The sequence below is a fragment of the Gymnodraco acuticeps genome, unplaced genomic scaffold (assembly GCF_902827175.1).
Source record: "Gymnodraco acuticeps unplaced genomic scaffold, fGymAcu1.1, whole genome shotgun sequence".
Classification (NCBI taxonomy): domain Eukaryota; kingdom Metazoa; phylum Chordata; class Actinopteri; order Perciformes; family Bathydraconidae; genus Gymnodraco; species Gymnodraco acuticeps.
In genome coordinates, this window is record NW_022990693.1 from 1,398,659 (window position 1) to 1,418,402 (window position 19,744).

The 19,744-nt window shown below is 46.6% G+C and overlaps 1 protein-coding gene across 1 annotated transcript in view; it reads left to right on the forward strand.

Moving 5' to 3' along the window:
* The window catches only part of galnt17 (polypeptide N-acetylgalactosaminyltransferase 17), a 58,383-nt gene that overhangs the window by 25,320 nt on the left and 13,319 nt on the right, over positions 1-19,744 (forward strand). The window contains 4 exon segments of the mRNA XM_034230576.1: positions 12,375-12,549; positions 13,208-13,379; positions 13,381-13,406; positions 13,953-14,070. Coding sequence (XP_034086467.1) covers positions 12,375-12,549; positions 13,208-13,379; positions 13,381-13,406; positions 13,953-14,070 — 491 coding nt within the window.

Sequence of the window (19,744 nt, forward strand, 5' to 3'; positions counted from 1 at the left end):
ACTTCTCATCGCTACCCGTAGTTGTAGCGGAGCTCGGCAAATTTGCTGATGTTGCTTCAGTAATGAACAATTACAGGCCCATATCAAACCTCCCATTTCCAGGTAAAATCATTGAAAAAGTTCTTTTTCAACAGTTGAGTAATTTCTTGCATTTAAATAACTGTTTCGATGTGTTCGAGTCAGGCTTTCGTCCAAACCACAGCATTGAGACTGCTCTTGTAAAGGTCTTTAATGACATCCACTTAAACACAGACAGTGGCAGAACTTCAGTGTTAGTATTATTAGATCTCAGTGCTGCGTTTGACACTGTTGACCACAGCATATTACTAGACCGACTGGAAAACTGGGTGGGACTTTCGGAAATAGTTCTAAATTGGTTTGAATCCTACTTAAAGGACAGAAACAACTTTGTTTCTATAGGTAAATACACATCTGAGTTGACAAATATGACATGTGGGGTTCCTCAAGGCTCCATCTTGGGGCCTCTTCTCTTTAACATCTACATGCTACCACTGGCTCAGATAATGAAAAACAACAAAATAAGTTACCATAGCTATGCAGATGACACACAAATTTACACAACAATTTCACCAGGATACTATGCTCCAATTCAAACACTGAGTAAGTGCATTGAACAAATCAATGACTGGATGTGTCAGAACTTTCTCCAATTAAACAAAGATAAAACTGAGGTAATGGTTTTTGGAGCCAAGGCAGAACGTATAAAAGTTAGCGCTGAGCTTCAGTCTGCAATGTTCAAAACAACAGATAAAGCCAGAAATCTAGGTGTAGTCATGGACTCTGACCTGAGTATCAACAGTCACATTAAAACAGTTACTAAATCAGCCTACTATCACCTAAAGAATATATCTAGGATTAAAAGACTAATGTCACAGCAGGATTTGGAAAAACTTGTCCATGCCTTTATCTTCAGTAGACTCGACTACTGCAATGGTGTCTTCACAGGTCTCACTAAAAAATCTATTAGAAAGCTGCAGCTGATTCAGAACGCCGCTGCTCGAGTCCTCACTAACACTAAGAAAGTGGATCACATCACTCCTGTTCTGAAGTCTTTACACTGGCTTCCTGTGTGTCAAAGAATAGATTTAAAAATATTGCTACTGGTTTATAAAGCACTGAATGGTTTAGGCCCAAAATACATTACTGACCTCCTGCTAAATTATGAACCATCCAGATCTCTCAGGTCTTCAGGGACTGGTCAGCTTTCTGTCCCCAGAGTCAGAACTAAACACGGTAAAGCAGCATTCAGTTATTATGCTCCAAATATCTGGAACAAACTCCCAGAAACCTGCAGGTCCGCTGCAACTCTGACTACTTTTAAATCCAGGCTGAAGACTTTTCTTTTTGCCGCTGCTTTTAATTGAACTATTCATATCTTAAACTGCACTGTAACTTTTATCCATGTATGTATGTATTGTAAATCACATTTACAAAACAGATCAGTGGAGACATTTTATTATTATTACTATTTAGTTTTTCTTTAGTTGTTTTTCCATTACATTGGAGTATGACAGGTGAGGCTCTGCCTCCCTTGACTGCACGTCGCTGATAGGAATACATCTGGCCAATGTTGATTCCAGTTATCTTTATATATCCATGGGGCTCATTGATTGGTTTGAATAGGTTTGGGTCAACAATGGAGGTGTGTGACTCAAAGGAATAAGAACACAGGCTACTTGTAGCATCGATTTATTGTTGGTTTAGTTCTTACGATGGGGTCTGTCCAGAATAATAAAAACAGTGTGTTTGATGTTGAACCCCACACCACCACTCTTCTCCTTCACTTGAAATGCTGCCTGGCTGAGAGCCAGCGCTCCGTCAGAGGGGAGAGACACACACATGTCATGGTTTTGGATTTATGTTTTCATTTTCCACCTTTTATTTTTGAAATGTGTTCCTCCTTGTGTCTTGTCTGATCCTACTTCCTGTGTTTGCCTTCCTGTCTTTAGTTTCCCTGGTGTGTCTGATTGTGTTCACCTGTTGCCCTTGTGTTTCTGCCTCCCCTGCCCAGCTGTGTCTTGTCCTGTGATTACCCTTCTGTGTATTTAGGCCCAATCCCAAACCACGCCCTACACCCTACCCCTACACACTCCTCCTCCGTGACGGAGTGAACTCCGTGGAGTGACACATGAGGCTCCCTCCTGTCAGATGGAGGGAGTAAATACAGCAGCAAGCTTTGGGACGGCCTCCCCTCTCTCCGGCAGAAACAGGAAATGCCGTAACTGTATGTAACAACGGTTTCAAATCAGCATCTCTTAGACAAAAAGTTTAAATGAATAACTCAAATAAAACTCCAAACATTGATAGTTACGGCTGTAACTACGGTTCTATGAGTCCCGGATGACCGCCAGAGGCGGTGCTTTCAGCACTGGATATGTCCATCGCGCGCATGCGCAGCTCGAGAACCAATACCAACAAAGTCACCTGTGACCCACGTGACACCGGCTATATCAGCCGGTGTCGTCAGAGGATCTGTTCCCAGAATCTTCTCGCGAGCACACAAGAATTCTGAGTGACAGGGAACTCTGGCGGTCATCCGGGACTCATAGAACCGTAGTTACAGCCGTAACTATCGTTCTATTTCGTCCCTACTGACCGCCAGAGGCGGTGCTTTCAGCACTGGATGACTTATACCAACAATGTCATGAAGAATCCAAGCCCTTGCTCACCACTGGAAACAGCGGAGCTCGGCAAAAGGACCACGCCCAAAGAATGGGGAGTGGCGACATTGACCTGATGACAACTGGAGAATGTGCCAGAAGACACCCACGACGCCGCGGCGTAGATGGTCTCCAGGGGCAACACCCTCAGGGCAGCCCAAGATGTTGAGACGCTCCTTGTAGAGTGGCATCTCAGCCTGATGGCAGGGGGCGGCCACTGGCCCCGTAAGCCTGTGAGATGGTATCGACAACCCAGTGGGGCAGCCACTGGTTAGAGGGCATAACCTCCTTCAGTGCCGCCAGGGCAAAATCAAGAGTTGCTCCTACTACCGTATACAGGCAGTAGCCTTGATATACGCCCTTTGGGCACCCCCAGGGCACAGCAACTTCGACGTGCCGTACTCTTGAATGTCAAAGCGTGCCAGCTGGGCAGGCTGATTGAAGTGGGTTTGTGGAAGGACCCCGGGCCGGAATGCCACATTTGCCCAAAGGGCAACGCCTGAGAGTCCCACCTCGGGCATGTACTGTTTATGGAGAGGACATGCAACTCCCCGACTCGCTTCCCTGAGGCTATGGCAAGCAGAAATGCTGCCTTCGTGGGCAGCCACCTAAGCCCCACCTGGGCCAGGGGCTCGAAGGGAGGAGATGATAGGGCATCCGGCAGCAGAGGCAGGTCCCAAGCCGGAGCCCTCGGGGTGCTAGGGGGACGCTGCCGTAAAGCCCCTCTCATAAAGAGGGACACCGACCTGTGGCACCCCGCCGTGGCGCCGTCGACCCGAACATGTAGGGCAGAAATCGCAGCCACATAAATTCAGAGTGGAGTGAGAACGTCCACTATCTAGAAGGGACTGTTGTCTAAGCAACAACGTACATGCTGTCCCCAAGGAACACGCACATTCTTGCCCCCCAGTTGGGGTAGGAAGTGCGTGAGTGCAAGCTGCACAGTCCGAAGCTCTAGCACGTTGACCTGGCGCGCACTCTCCTGGGCAGACCGCTGACCCTGAACGGTCCTGCCCTGCCGCACTGCACCCCACCCTGAGAGACATGCACCTATGGTGATGGTCTCCTGGCGGGATGGGATGGCGCCCATGGGCACGCCCACTAGGAGATAGGCCCTGCCCCTCCAGCGTGACAGAGAGTGGAGGCAATGCTGCGACACCCTGACTTCCCTGTGCCTGTGCCACTTGGCGTCCAAATGGAGGCTGTTCAGCCACATCTGCATGGGGCGCAACGACAGCGGGCCTAAGGGCCCAGCGGCCGAGGCAGCTGCCAGTCTGCCCAAGGGCCGGAGGAACTGAATATAAGGCACCATCTTGCCCGGCCCACGTGGAAGTAGGCATCCCTCAAGTCCACGGTTGAGAACCACTCCACCTGTGCATATGCAGTGGTCAGCATATAGAATGGCAGCACCTTCGGGAATCTGTTGATTCCTCTGAGGTCCAAGATCGGGCGAAATCCACCGACTTTCTTGCTCACGAGAAAGTACGCCGAGTAGAACCCCCTGGGCTAAGCAGAGGGTCTTACTGGCTTGATTGCGTCCTTGGACAGAAGGACGGACAAATCTTGGGCCAGAGCTAGGGCCCCTGCCGGATCGCTGACAACTGTCAATTAGACCCAGCCGAAGGCTAGGGGCCGGAGCTGCGGTCCGTACCCCTGGGTTAAGGTGAAAACCACCCAAGGGACGGAAGTACAGACCGCCCAGTAACTGAGCTGCTGCTGGGAAAGCAGCCGATGACCGGGGGGGCACTGGGGCACGAGGCCGTCTGGAAGGCGGGCGACCTGGGGCACAAAAGTCATTGGGTCGCGCCGCTAAGACCTCTGCAGACCACCCCTGTAATCCGGCGGCTGAGTGCGGCTGCTAGAGCGGCCCCCTGCGAAGACCCGAGAGCTGCTGCCTGGTCTGCCTAGCTTGGGCGGCACGCTCCAGTGCCTCCAGGGCAGCTGACCTAACCAGCTCTCCTGGCTCGACTGGTACACTACGGATGACTCTCCTACATGCCTCCGTTAGTGGTGACTGGGCCAGCGAAACCTGGCGACGAGTCTGTACCAGCGACAAGGCCTCCTCATACAGAGGTGCATCAACCGAAGGAGGTGCGTCAGCCGAAGGAGGGGCGTCAACCGAAGGGGGGGGGGGACAGGCCCGCTAGCAGCCCCTACACCGGGCCCAGGCTGAAGGGCCAAGAGGCGACTTCATCATGCCCCTATCGGCAGCTAGCCGATCCACTTTAGAGGACAGCTTGTTTCTAGTCCTTCTATTGGGGGGAGCACACATAGCCATCGCTCCCTCAAGTCGCCGGGAACGGCCGAATTGATCTGGAGAAGGATGTGACAAGGAGAGGTGTCTGTTGGCTGCTGCCAGACGTTCCGCCTCAGTGATTCTAGCCACTCTGAGCGCCCGAGGCATGCAGCTACAGCTCGTGCAGGCGTTTACCGTGAGAACCTCCCTCAGATGCTCACATTTCGTCCCCACTGACCGCCAGAGGCGGCCGAGGCAGGAGGGGCAGCGGTCGTGGCCGTCCTCGGGCTCAAAAGAAGCCATACAGGCGCTACATGAATGAGCCATTCCATAGGTAGCCAGATGCAGCGTAGCCGGGAGCGGGTACACAGCCTTCACCAGCTACCTGCTTAATGGAAAGAGTAGAGCGTTGCTGCTACTCGCCGAACAGAAAGAGGGATGTAATTACACCCACGTTACCGGCAGAGGGAGCGGGAGCGAGAGCACTGCCTTCACCTGGCTGGATTAATAAACACGGCAGTTCAGCGTCTACCAGGAGCGGGGGCGGGAAAACAACCTTCACCAGCTACCTGCTTAACTGAACCTTCACTGGTTGAGTTAGAGACGAATGCCAGATGCAGCGTAACCGGGAGCGGGTGCGGGAACACAGCCTTCACCAGCTACCTGCTTAACGGAAAGACAAGGCAGTTCAGCGCCTACCAGGAGTGGGGGCGAGAACACTGCCTTCACTGGCTGAGTTAGAGACGAATGCCAGATGCAGCGTAACCGGGAGCGGGTGCGGGAACACAACCTTCACCAGCTACCTGCTTAACGGAGAAACAAGGCAGTTCTGCGTCTACCAGGAGCGGGGGCGAGAACACTGCCTTCACTGGTTGAGTTAGAGACGAATGCCAGATGCAGCGTAACCGGGAGCGGGTGCGGGAACACTGCCTTCACCGGCTACCTGCTTAACGGAAAAACGAGGCAGTTTGGCGTCTACCAGGAGCGGGGGCGGGAACTGCCTTCACTGGTTGAGTTAGAGACGACTGCCAGACGCAGCGTAACCGGGAGCGGGTGCGGGAACACAGCCTTCACCGACTACCTGCTTAACGGAAAAAACGAGGCAGTTTGGCGTCTACTAGGAGCGGGGGGCGAGAACACTGCCTTCACTGGTTGAGTTAGAGACGAATGCCAGATGCAGCGTAACCGGGAGCGGTTTGCGGGAAACACAGCCTTCACCAGCTACCTGCTTAACGGAAAAACGAGGGCAGTTCAGCGTCTACCAGGAGCGGGGGCGAGAACACTGCCTTCACTGGTTGAGTTAGAGACGAATGCCAGATGCAGTGTAACCGGGAGCGGGTGCGGGAACCCAGCCTTCACCGACTACCTGCTTAACGGAAAAGCGAGGCAGTTCAGCGTCTACCAGGAGCGGGGGCGAGAACACTGCCTTCACTGGTTGAGTTAGAGACGACTGCCAGATGCAGCGTAACCGGGAGCGGGTGCGGGAACACAGCCTTCACCAGCTACCTGCTGAACGGGAAGAGTAGAGCGGTGCTACTACTCACCGAACAGAAAAAGGGATGTAGCTACATCCGCATTACCGGTAGAGGGAGCGGGAGCGAGAGCACTGCCTTCACCTAGCTGGGTAAAATAAAGAAGCTTAACAGTACACGCAAGACGTTAGCCGAGCAGCTGCTGCTAACGATCAAGCGATATCAAGTCAAATAACACACATGTTTAAGACCAGATAACTAGCTTCGAAAGAAGAGAACAGCACAGAGCCGTAGTTACAGCAGTAACCATGGCCAGTGCTCACACGGCATATAACCGTAGTTACAGTAGTAACTATGGCCAGTACTTACACGGCTTAGAACCGTAGTTACAGTCGTAACTATGGCCAGAACTTACACAGCATAGAGCCGTAGTTACAGTAGTAACTCTGGCCAGTACTTGCACGGCTTGGAACCGTAGTTACAGTAGTAACCATGGCCAGTACTTACACAGCATAGAGCCGTTTACGGTATTGACAATGGCCAGTACTTGCACGGCTTGGAACCGTAGTTACAGTAGTAACTATGGCTAGTACTTACGGCTTAAAACCGTAGTTACAGTAGTAACTATGGCCAGTACTTACATGGCTTGGAACCGTAGTTACAGTAGTAACTATGACCAGTAATTACACAGCATAGAGCCGTTTACGGTATTGACTATGGCCAGTACTTGCACGGCTTGGAACCGTAGTTACAGTAGTAACTATGGCTAGTACTTACGGCTTAAAACCGTAGTTACAGTAGTAACTATGGCCAGTACTTACATGGCTTGGAACCGTAGTTACAGTAGTAACTATGACCAGTACTTACACAGCATAGAGCCGTTTACGGTATTGACTATGGCCAGTACTTGCACGGCTTGGAACCGTAGTTACAGTAGTAACTATGGCTAGTACTTACGGCTTAAAACCGTAGTTACAGTAGTAACTATGGCCAGTACTTACACAGCATAGAGCCGTAGTTACGGTATTGACTATCGCCAGTACTTACACGGCTTGTAACCGTAGTTACAGTAGTAATTATGGCCAGTACTTACGGCTTGGAACCTTAGTTACAGTAGTAACTGTGGCCGGTGCCTAAAAGTGTCAGCCAAACGGCTGCCCACTAGATAATATAATATTGGGAGGATGAAATCCTCCTTAATGGCCACACATGCAGAGCACACATCACACAGTGAAGATTGTTCTCTGCATATCGTCCTAGTAATAGGAGTCTAGTACTAGGAGTCTAGTACTAGGAGCAGTAAATACAACGATATAGCGCTACTGCAACCATACCATGCGTTTACCGCTGAATTAAATAATGAAGCTTAACAGTACATGCAAGGTGTTAGCCAAGCGGCTGCTGCTAACAATCAAGCAACCAAGTCAGAACACAATGTTAAGACCAGATAATTAGCTTCTAAGAAAGAGAACAGCCCGCATAGAACCGTAGGCCATGGTTACAGTAGTAACCGCACATGCGGAGCACACAGCACCCGCAGTGACGATGTTCTCTGCATATCATCCTAGTGCTAGGAGTCTAGTACTAGGAGCAGTAATACAACGATCTAGCGCTACTGCAATCAAACCCTATGTTACCGGAAGCGGGAGCACTGCCCTCACCGGCTGAGTTAATAGTTAAGCTTAACAGCAAGGTGTTAGCCAAGCGGCTGCTGCTAACAATCAAGCGACCAAGTCAGAACACAAATGTTAAGACCAGATAATAGCTTCTAAGAAATAGAAAGTACTTACCTTACTCTCTGCATCTAAACTAAAAACGGGTTAAATTGAATGAGGGACACAGCCAAAGCTGGGACTCAAATGCTAATGATAGCTCGGGCACAACGCCACAAGCAGAACTTTCAAAAGAGCATAAGGGCAACTTTATGGGAGAGGAAGCGGGAACACTGTCGTCACCAGAAAGTCTAAGCCAAACAAAAAATAAGACAGCAATCAGGACAACTTGGCTGGGAGAGGGTGCGGGGACACAGCCATCACCAGCAACAAGCTGACACCAACCTGTCTGTCGAGGCTCTGCACAGCCGGCCACAGCTCCTGGAGGACGCGTTAACGACCCGTAGCTCCGACTGTCAGTCACGAAGCTGCACGCGGCCAGCTGCTTGCAGAGAAATCCCTCAGATCAAAACGTTCAAACCTGAACGCTGTAGGCTACAAAAATGTAGCCATGGTAGGTACCCTCGCGCAGCGAGAAGATGAAAGGAACAGATCCTCTGACGACACCGGCTGATATAGCCGGTGTCATTGATTGATTGATTGAATTGATTGAAAAGTTTATTAACAGCTTGTATATTGGGTACAGTACAGTACAGCTCAAAACATACAATTGTTAAGGGGATGCAGACCAGAGAAAGACTTTCGTCTTGTTTACATCAGGGTCCCCCATTTCCACACAGGTCACAGGTGACTTTGTTGGTATTGGTACTCGAGCTGCGCATGCGCGCGATGGACATATCCAGTGCTGAAAGCACCGCCTCTGGCGGTCAGTAGGGATGAAATAGAACTTTCATTGTGTTTCAAATCTCTTTTAGTTTTAAACCTGATGTTTATAAGCTTCTTAGTTTTTGCAACAGTCTGTAAATATACACAACTTTATAATAAAATGCACACATTTACCTTTTTCTAGACTAAACACAGGTATGATCCTAAGTTAAAAACATATGAGGTTATCATGAGGTTGTTAACACCGCAGTTTATCAGTGGATGTTTGCTGGAACTACTTGTAAACAGCGTGTTTCCCGACGGACACACACAGCGTGACTCCGGTCAGGTAGAGACCGGTCTCAAGTCAGCACCGCTGCAGACTCGCTGTTTGAGGGCTTGATAGCCCACTCCCCCTCCACACCGCTCCACACTCGTTGGTTTGGAACAGCACTTAATGTGGCGGACCCTCCTCGCGAACACGTAGGGGTAGGGTGTAGGGGGCGGTTTGGGATTGGGCCTTAGTCTTGTCTTCCCCTCTTCTCCATGTCTGTTCGTCGTCTCGTAATGTCTATGATACCTGCCTCGTCAATGCTCGTCTATGCTTGTCCATGTCACCTGCCTGTTCCCGTCTCTACGTTTGTTCTTGTCGTGCTCCCCGCTTTTGTTTTTGTTAAGTAGTTTCTTGTTTTCCCCTGTCTTCGGATTTTTTGTTTAATAAAGCTCGCTTTTTGTTACCAAACCTTTTTTTGTATTTTTAACTGCACTTGGGTCCTATTTTCCCCAAACCTGACAACACACTTTCACTGTCAGCAAGTCACCCGCTCTTGTGCATTCTACACACCCACCAGAGAGTGGATGAATAATGGGTTTTTCTGTGTGTGTGAGAAAGAATACACAGCATGGGAAATTAGTGTGAAAGAAATAAAAAGAGGCAGACAGAAAGAGATGGGAACCACAAAGAGAATGAGAAATGTGTTTTTGTGTAAAGGAATTTTTAAGTGTGTGTCGGTGGAGCAGAGGAAGAAGCAGTGTGTTGATGGAGAGATCAAAGGTAGAGCAGGCTTCAGCTCGCAGGAAGCCACAGACTCTGTTTGGATTGATTTGGAGTCTGTTGAAGCTCAAACAGGGAGCAGAGCAGATTCATGTCATCACTGAGTGTTTGTAGTGGACCTTTTGAGTTGGGTTGTATGTCTGTGTTGAGCTTCAGGATGCAACCCAGTCTCACAGAAGTTCCTGAAATGGTGTTTTGATTGGTGTGGATGTACAGATGTTCAGTTTTTTTTAGGCAAGAATAACTATTTTCAAAATAATGTTTTTCAATTGGAAGAACCCCTATGCCTGCACTGTCTTTTTGTCACAAGAGTAGGGTCTCAGGAGACTGAAGCTGTTTTGTTTTTCCGGATTGCTGGATTCAAGTAATTTTGTAGTGATTTGCATAGGTGGCCCAGGGGTTAGCGGGACAGCGGCCTAAAACACTTCCATTAGGAGAAATGCGCTGCAGCTTCAAAAACAATGCAAATTTAAAAACAGTGTGTGTGCCAAAAGACAAGATTCATCTTCACCAACTTGACAACACATGCAACATTTAGAAAACATTCACCAACTTGACAACACATGCAACATTTAGAAAACATTCACCAACTTGACAACACATGCAACATTTAGAAAACATTCACCAACTTGACAACACATGCAACATTTAGAAAACATTCACCAACTTGACCAAACATGCGCAGTGTTAACTAAAAATAGTGTTATATTATTTTAACAATGTGATCGCATGACTCCTTACGGTATAATTGCAGATCAGCTGTAGGCTAGCTAAGGTGGCCAACCTAGTCATTTCAAATATACTGACAAAACACTTACTGTTATGAAACCGACAGTGACAGATTATGAACTTTATCATCAGCAAGTGCGCCTGTCCCAGCTGTGTGCGTCACCTTTTGATGTCCCCTGGTTACCGTTGTTTGAGCTTCTTGCAGCATTTATTATTTGCAGTGTTTTGTGTTGGCAGCGGTTTGTTCTCTCACTAAAACTTTGCAGCACTGTTAGAAGACGCTGCATATTTTTCGTCAGGTTGGTGAATGTTTTTAAACGCTGCCCATGTGTTGAGATGGTGAAGATGTTTCGTCTTTGGCATATGTTTTGGCCCATTTGTGCTTTTATATATGAAACATTTCTGGAGCTGCAGTGCGTTTCTCCTATTGGAAGTGTTTGGGCCCTGTCAGCCACTGTAGATTTTTCTGCCTGTGTCCTTCTACAATGTGGCCTTTTTTAATAATTGTGATCAAGGTGTTATGGCATCTGTGGCGGTGGCTCCGACGTACACGTTTTGCAATGATATCAGACTACATCTGCATATTATTTATCATCCTACATGGCTGTAGTTGTTTTTAGGACAAGGGTTGAGAGGGAGCTGTAATGACATGCTACTGACTGTTGGAATAAACAATTACTATGTCAAATGATTTCCAGGGGGGGGACAAATGACATTGCCCACTTGAGCAAGTTGTTATATTCATATGGTATGAGCTGTAATTTAGAATTTGCTACATTGTCATAAAGGTCAGAGGTTAGGATGATGAAATACTGCACTGTGGTGCAGAACTGGAAGTATAAGAGCTTCATTCTGCTGTTCATGACAAATCTGATAAACAGTAAGACCTAAGGGGAGACATCCCTTGTTATTGACTAATAGATCTTACCATGTAATTCCCTCAGTGACATTAAGGCAATTATTTTCAAACCAAATATCTGAACAGTAGATAAAGCCAGGTCTTTGTGATTTAAATCAATCATCCCATAAGTAAAAATAAATAATACTGGTGAGGTTGGTGTAAGTCAGTGTTTCTTAAACTTTTTCATTCCAAGGACCACTTAACCAATAAAAAAACACTCGCGGACCACCTAACTCCACAAATATCAAAAAACACATCGTTTTTCTAGAACAGATTACAAATCGCCTGAAAATGGTACAAACAAGTGGCAACATGTGTGATGAAGGTGTTGCGCTGGGCTATATCATGCAATCGAAAGTGAAACTTAACCTCGCTCCATTGCGGAGATATTCCCGCGAGAGTGCGGAAAACTTAAATGTATTTATTTATTTCAAATGTGAAATGTTACCAATATACTCGCGGACCACTAGGGGGCGCTCACGGACCACCAGTGGTCCGCGGACCACACTTTGAGAAGCACTGGTGTAAGTGAAGATCTATGAAGATAAAAAGAAACATATTTTTGTACTGTACCATTCTAAACAGTTTGTAAGACACTAACAGCCGATGGTGAAATAAAAATATGTTGCACATAAAAAAAAAAAAGCAATACAAAAAAAGTAAATATTTATTTATTTGAGTTCTTTGACTTGTCTAAAAGAGGACATTTGGAAGCTAAATAACTCAAAATCTCCAGAGCATGAACATGTTTCCCCTGAGAGTGTCCCCCTAAGGACGGTTGTCTCACCCTCACCTGGTGTCCTGATGTTCTCTCTGGACTGCAGAGCAGCTGAAGGCTCCGCTGGAGGAATACGTCAACAAGCGCTACCCCGGCCTGGTGAAGATTGTCAGGAACCAGAAGAGGGAGGGGCTGATCCGGGCCCGGCTGGAGGGCTGGAAGGTGGCCACCGGAGAGGTGACCGGGTTCTTCGACGCACATGTGGAGTTCACCCCGTCCTGGTGAGTAATCTGGCATCCCCTTCTTCCTTTTCAGGGAAAATGAAGCTAACCCAATAGTGTACAACCTATTGCATTACAAATCAGGATAACAGTCATACACTAAACATATAAAACAGACAACGGGTTTAACAGAATCGTGAAGGAGACGACAAGGTTTAGCAGGAGCAGCATGAAGCCAACACACAAAAAGCAATTTCACACCTGAGAGGTTTTAAGATAAGCAGAGAAGGGAGGGCATCAGGTTTAAAAGAGACCGTAGGACTTATATCCCATCAAATAAAAAACATAATGCTAGCGATAAAAGAGGAAATTGCCCAGAAGCCTTATCATAAAAGTACATTATAAGGAATCATTTAAACAAATTAAACAGACGTGAAGGCTAGACAACATTTTTGCAACCTCGCGCTGATAGTTGTTTCTAGGCCTCCTTGTTTTACAACTCAGTGTGCACTTTCAAGTATATACACAACCCAGTTCACTGGGCATAAACCGACACATGCCCTCCGGAGCTGCACTGAGCCGAATCAAATGGAATTACTAATAAAGTAAACTTGAGGGAGCTTCTAACTGAAGTGGGTGAGAGAGGGGAGATCTGAGGAGAGGCTCAGCGCTGTCTGTCTTTTAGTGTGTTTGTATGATGTGTGTACTCCGTCCTCAGGGCCGAGCCGGTTCTGGCCAGAATCAAAGAGGACCACACGAGGATTATCCTGCCGTCCATCGACAACATCAAGCACGACACGTTCGAGTTGGAGCGCTATGAGAACTCGGGCCACGGCTACAATTGGGAGCTGTGGTGCATGTACATCAACCCCCCCAAACAGTGGTGGGACTGAGGGGGACACATCGGCTCCCATCAGGTAGGCAGAACACATTCATGTAAACATAAAGTGGATAAAGCCTTCACAAACAACAACAAACCGGAGAGAAATCTTTTTATTTACTCTTTTTATGATTTTCTTTTTTTTCTTAAATTCTTTAATTTGAGTTAGACAGAGTTTACATTAGTTTGTGCAGTTCCGTCTATGCAGTGATCCATGTTTTTTTCCCAGAATTATAACCAAAAACTAATTCATTATGATTATCATAAAAAAAATCCATAGTGTTTGGAAGAATCTGATGATTTGATGCAGTTCATGTGTCCGGACATTATCATCCTATCATTCCCTTGGGATAAGTGAAGAAAATAAGCTGTGAATAGTATTTTTATAATGTCATATTTTACCCAGGTATTTGTTCAGTGTTGGATTCAGAATAACTTTAACTGTTAATAGATCTTTGTTTGTTGCCAGCCTCAAATGTTATTTTATGTTTTTTCTTTTTTCCTATCAAAGGTTCAGAATTACATTCACAAAACCACATCTCATAAATGAGGTGTTAATGTTCACTTGTTTTCCTCATGGCAGGACTCCTGCCATGATTGGCTGCTCCTTCGTGGCCAATCGCAACTACTTTGGCGAGCTGGGCCTACTCGACTCCGGCATGGACGTCTACGGAGGAGAGAACATCGAGCTGGGCATCAGGGTGAGTGTGTTGCCCAGTTTCCTCTTGTTCCAGCTCTCTGTACCCTGTGGCTTAGAGTGGAGCAGCGGCCTGTCGCGTGGCCCCGCTGATGAATGAGGTCCATTAGGAGTCCTGGAGGACCCGGCCCGTGTGCACCCCCCAGTAGGGCAATGCAGATAAATGGGTCACATAGAGCAGTGGTTCTCAAACTTTTTTCAATAATGTACCCCCTTTGAAAGCCCATAAAGAGGTACAGTACAGCGCTTTTTTCATTAACATAAAATAAATCTCACGTACCCCCTGCAGTACTCCAACGTACCCCTAGGGGTCCGCGTACCCCCATTTGAGAACCACTGACATAGAGGGAAGGTTGGACAGTTGTTGTACATTTTTAGAGATAGGCAGTGCAAAGACATGCATGATAATCCCTCCAATATTTAAAACCATCAAAATACATGTACACATCGGGGGGTTCATCCAACAATTTCATAATTTCTTTATTTTTATTTAACCAGGAGAAGTCTCATTTAGATTTGAGAATACTCTTTTGCATGAGAGTCCTGGCCAAGATAGGCAGCACCACAGTTCAGAACATGAACAACAAAGGCAAGGCTAGTTTATAGCACCTTTCAACACAAGGCAATTTAAAGTGCTTTACAAAAATGAAAGACATTAAGAGCATTAAGAAATAGTGCAGCGGAAACACATTGTAAAATGGCATTTAAAAACGGTCATTATCAAGCAAAGAAAATAAAAAATACATGAATAAAAGTTACAGTGATGTGTAAGATGTGAATAGTTCAATTAAAAGCAGCGACAAAAAGAAAAGCCTTCAGCCTGGATTCAAAAGTAGTAAGAGTTGCACCGGACCTGCATGTTTCTGGTAGTTTGTTCCAGACAGGAAGCCAGTGTAAAGACCTCAGAACTGGAGTGATGTGATCCACTTTCTTAGTGTTAGTGAGGACTCGAGCAGCGGTGATCTGAATCAGCTGCAGCTTTCGGTACCACTTTACAATACGACCACCCTTATAATGGATTCATAAAGGGTTTATAATTAGGTTATTAATTAGGTGGTAAACACTTTATTAATCATTAAGAACCATTTATAAACCAGTTCTAACATAGTTTTCATACATCAACACAGGCTCACTATTTGGCAAGATGACTAAGCCTTATATTGGCTACTTAGCGAGAATCAACTCAGTGAGCAACAGATACCAAGGATGCTGGCTGATGAAGAAGACGAAGTAAGCTAAATAGCCAATATAAGGCTCAGCAGTACAGATATATGTGGGCTCACTATTTGGCAAGCAACCGGTCACAGTTGCCCTGTTTATCTCATGTCTTATAAAAGCTTATTAATGATTTATTAATGAAGTGTTCACAACCTAATTAATAAATGAATTACAAACTATTCATAAACCCTTTATATAGGTAGCCTTATTGTAAAGTGGTAACCAGCTTTCTAATATATTTTTTAGTGTTTTAGTGAGACCTTTAAAGACACCACTACAGTAGTCCAGTCTACTGAAGATAAAAGCATGGACAAGTTTTTCCAATCCTGCTGTGACATTATTCTTTTAAACCTAGATATGTTCTTTAGGTGATAGTAGGCTGATTTAGTAACTGTTTTAATGCGACTGCTGAAACTCAGGTCAGAGTCCATGACTACACCTAGATTTCTGGCTTTATCTGTTTTTTTGAACATTGCCTTCTGAAGCTCAGCGCTAACTTTTATTCGTTCCTCCTTGGCTCCAACAACAATTACCTCAGTTTTATCTTTGTTTGATCGGAGAAAGTTCTGACACATCCAGTCATTGATTTGAGTGCTTGAATTGGAGCATAGTCTCCTGGTGAAATGGTTATGTACATTTGTGTGTCATCTGCGAAGCTTTGGTAACTTGTTTTGTTGCTTTTCATTATCTGAGCCAGTGGTAGCATGTCATCATTTTCCCAAGATGGCGGCAGGCAGTTCTGGTGCAGTGGCAGCAATCTATCTCTGTATGATTGTCCTAAATCTCAAACCTCTGTGTAGCTACAGCACTCATCTTGCCCCCATGGAAAATCAACATGTTGAGGATACATCATTATCTGCACCAGCAACATCGTTGAATATCAAGCACTTCGGCCATGGTCGGCATATTATCTACAGTTCATTCATCTGGCACTCCTGGCAGGCTCTCTCAAACAAAAAAAAGGGTCTAAAACGAAAAGAGGAGAATATTGGGCTATTGGCTCTGCTGTGTCTCTTGCTCTCGGGAGATATCCACCCGTGTCCGGGTCCCGGCGTCGTTTCCATCGACCTGACAGCTGCCGACCTAGCAGCAGGACCTCCACCCACACCGTGGGAGGACTACGGGTCCACGCCGAGGGCTAGCGGCCTAGCAGCGGAGATTCTCGCATCACCGGACACCACCGGACTGGCTTCAGAAGAGGCCGGCTAGCTGAACAGCTAGCTCTGCCGGCGGGTCTCATACCTCATACACACCAACGGTGTTTCAGGGCCGGTTCGGAGCTGGAGCTTGAAAAGCACCGGGTTTTCCTGTTCACACCGCAGCGGAGCAGCCTCTTAGCTCCGGAATCCGGTTCATTTCGAGCACCAAAAAATTATCCGGCCAGAGCAAAAGCACCACATACGTCACGCTTACGTCGAGGCGGGGGCAGGGGCGGGATCAACTCCTGAACAACAACAAAAAGCCGGCGTTTTATCCAGTTTGTACACAACGATGGAGAAACGTAACAAGCAGCAGTGGTCCACTGAAGAGACCAGCTACCTACTGGGAATCTGGTCTTCCGAAGAGGTACAGAGGAAGCTGGAACACAATCGGCCATTGTTGTTGTTGTCGGTGTCAGCTGTGAGGGGTTTCCGCGCGGTTTGGCTTCATGAAGCAGGCATGCAAACGGTTACGTCATGACGCAAACGATGACGCAATGACGCAGCACCAGTCGGACTCTGGGCAGTGTGAAAAGAGCCGGAGCTAAACCGAAGAACCGTTCTGAACCTGAAAAGCTCTAGCACGGAGCTTGAACCGGAGTTGCGTTGGTGTGAATGAGGTATCTGTGGTCTTGCGCTGACGGCTGCTGGCCTAGCAGCAGGACCAATATCCACACCATCGGAGGACTGGGGGCCCGCACCGAGGGCTAAAAGCACAGCAGCGGAGAACCATGCATCACCGGCTGGCTGCACACAAGGCCGGCTAGCAAAACAGCTAGCTTGGCCGAAGGATCTCTGTGGGCTCGCGCCGGCGGCTGCTGGCCTAGCATCTGGACCAACATCCACACCATCGGAGGACTGCGGGACCGCGCCGATGGTGCAAGCCGAAGGGACTATTCAGTGGACATTTACATTTCCGCAGCATCTGCAATAAACATGAACAGCTAGAACATCGCCGCCTTGAGTCCAATATTGACTGTTTGGGAATATCGGAATCTTGGCTAAAACAGTCGTCACCATCCACTCTTGTATCTATGTCAGGATGTGTTTAGGAACAGTGATGCAAACACACGTATGGTGAAAAAAGAGAGAATTATTCGAAGCAGAAAAAAAACAGCGTAATATACCATCTGACAAAAGCCTGTGCTATAATGCTTCAATTAACTGGCTATTCTTTATAATATACTCAGATCAATAGGAGACAGAAATGTTAAGTTATAAATCAAGGGTTTTTATTATTATTTACAGCAGGGGTGGGGAACCTTTTTCCTTTCAATTTTTACAACATCCTCCGAGGGTCGTACAAATGATTGAACTCAACCTCTGCTTAAAAAAACTAAAATCACAGCCCATTAATTTCACCTTTCTTTCATGCTGTGCAAATAAAAAGCAACCTCTTAATCCAGATATCTCACCATGACTCGGTTGTGACAGAAATATATGGACACAAGATGTGTGCAAATGTATTTAGTATCCTATCCATGTGAACATGATTTAAGTGGGGGGGGGGCTAACCTCCTCTAGGGGGGTCCGAGGGCATGCTCCCCCGGGAAGATTTTTTTTTTTAAATATTGAAGTTAAATGCATCAATCTGGTGCACTTAGAGAGCAAAATTAAGAGATCTATGGATACATCTCTCAACACCCATATGAAACAGAACTGTAACCAGATTCTTCTTTTTGGATATTTTACAAATCACATTTAAACTCTATTCTTGTTATTTTTAACAACTTTTTTGTTACTGTCATATAGTATTTTACACCTGTTTTTCATTTAGTCTCTAATGTCTCATTAATAACTATAATGATCATATTAATGTGTGCCTTAACCTCACTGAGCTGAGGTTATTTGAGCCTCTCAGGAGAGAGCTCTCTTCCACCTGGTTGTAGAAAAGCTCTTTAAATTCGTTAGCATAGCTAGCTAACCAGATGCTAATAACAACAGATCGCCGCTGTGCTTACAACTAAAGACACAGCCACGCAAACACTACGGTGTGTACGGCTCCTTATGGGTACTGCAATATTTGAAGAGCTGGAGCGGCGTTCCGGTGCTCTCCGTCAGCACTCTAGTCTACACTACTGGTCGACATCCGGTTTCGCTATGAGTGGTCGCATTTTCGAGAGCTCACGATTTTTTACATATTTCATCCTCCTGACAATATGGATTATGGACTCCTACCTCAACTCATCAATGAGGCAACATCACTTAGAGAAGGAGAGTAATGAAAGCGGGGATAAAATGAACCACAATGACTTTTACCTTCTCAACGGCTGGGAAAGGAAACACCTCGCTTTTGGAAGTGCAAGCATTCATGCATTATTAACTGCAAACCCGACGCGAAAGTACATACCCCCGTCAGGCAAACTAGACCGAAGAAGTCTGATCGTCTTGGTCTTATTGTTAGCGGGAGACATCCATCTGAATCCGGGCCCGGTGCAGACAAGAAGCCAGTCCTGCAGGCTCGAGGAGCTAGCATCACAACTAGCATCACAACTAGCATCTCTTCCGCTGCAGCAACAACTACACGACGACAACAGAGACCGTGGAGACAGCGGAGACCGAGGAATTAACGGAGACTTCGACATTCTCCCGGGGACGCCTCGGCAGACAGACACGCATGAGGCAGTGACGAGAGGAAGAGAACCGAGATCCGAGGGAACAAATATCCGCCATGTTGTTAGCCACCCTACTAGCATATCAACGGCTAAAGCTACAACGGAGCGAACGAATTTCAAAAACCGTACTGACCTGCATCATGGAAAATTTCAAAAACCGTACTGACCTGCATCATGAAAATATTGAATCTGTGTGGGTTGAAATTCTTTTTGACAATGCTAAATCTGTAATAGTCGGGACAATCTATAGACCACCGGAACAGAGTGACTTTTATGATACATTAGATGGGTGTTTGGCTGATGTGGGGGATGTAGAGACAATTATTATTGGAGACTGGAACACGGATATGCAACGTAAAGACACGTCCGTCTTCAAGTCCTTCAGTAGGATTTATGATCTGCACGGCTTCAGCCAGCTAATCACCCAACCCACCCGGGTATGTGAAACAACACAAACTACCATTGATCTCATTCTGACCTCTGACAAGTCCAGGATCTCCAGTAAAGGGGTTATAGCATGTGGTTTAAGTGATCATTATATGATATTCTGTAACTCACAAAAAAAAGGTTCATGACCACTAGTGCTGGGGGAAAACGATTATTTTGAAAACGATTAATCGGGCGATTATTTGATCGATTAGTCGAC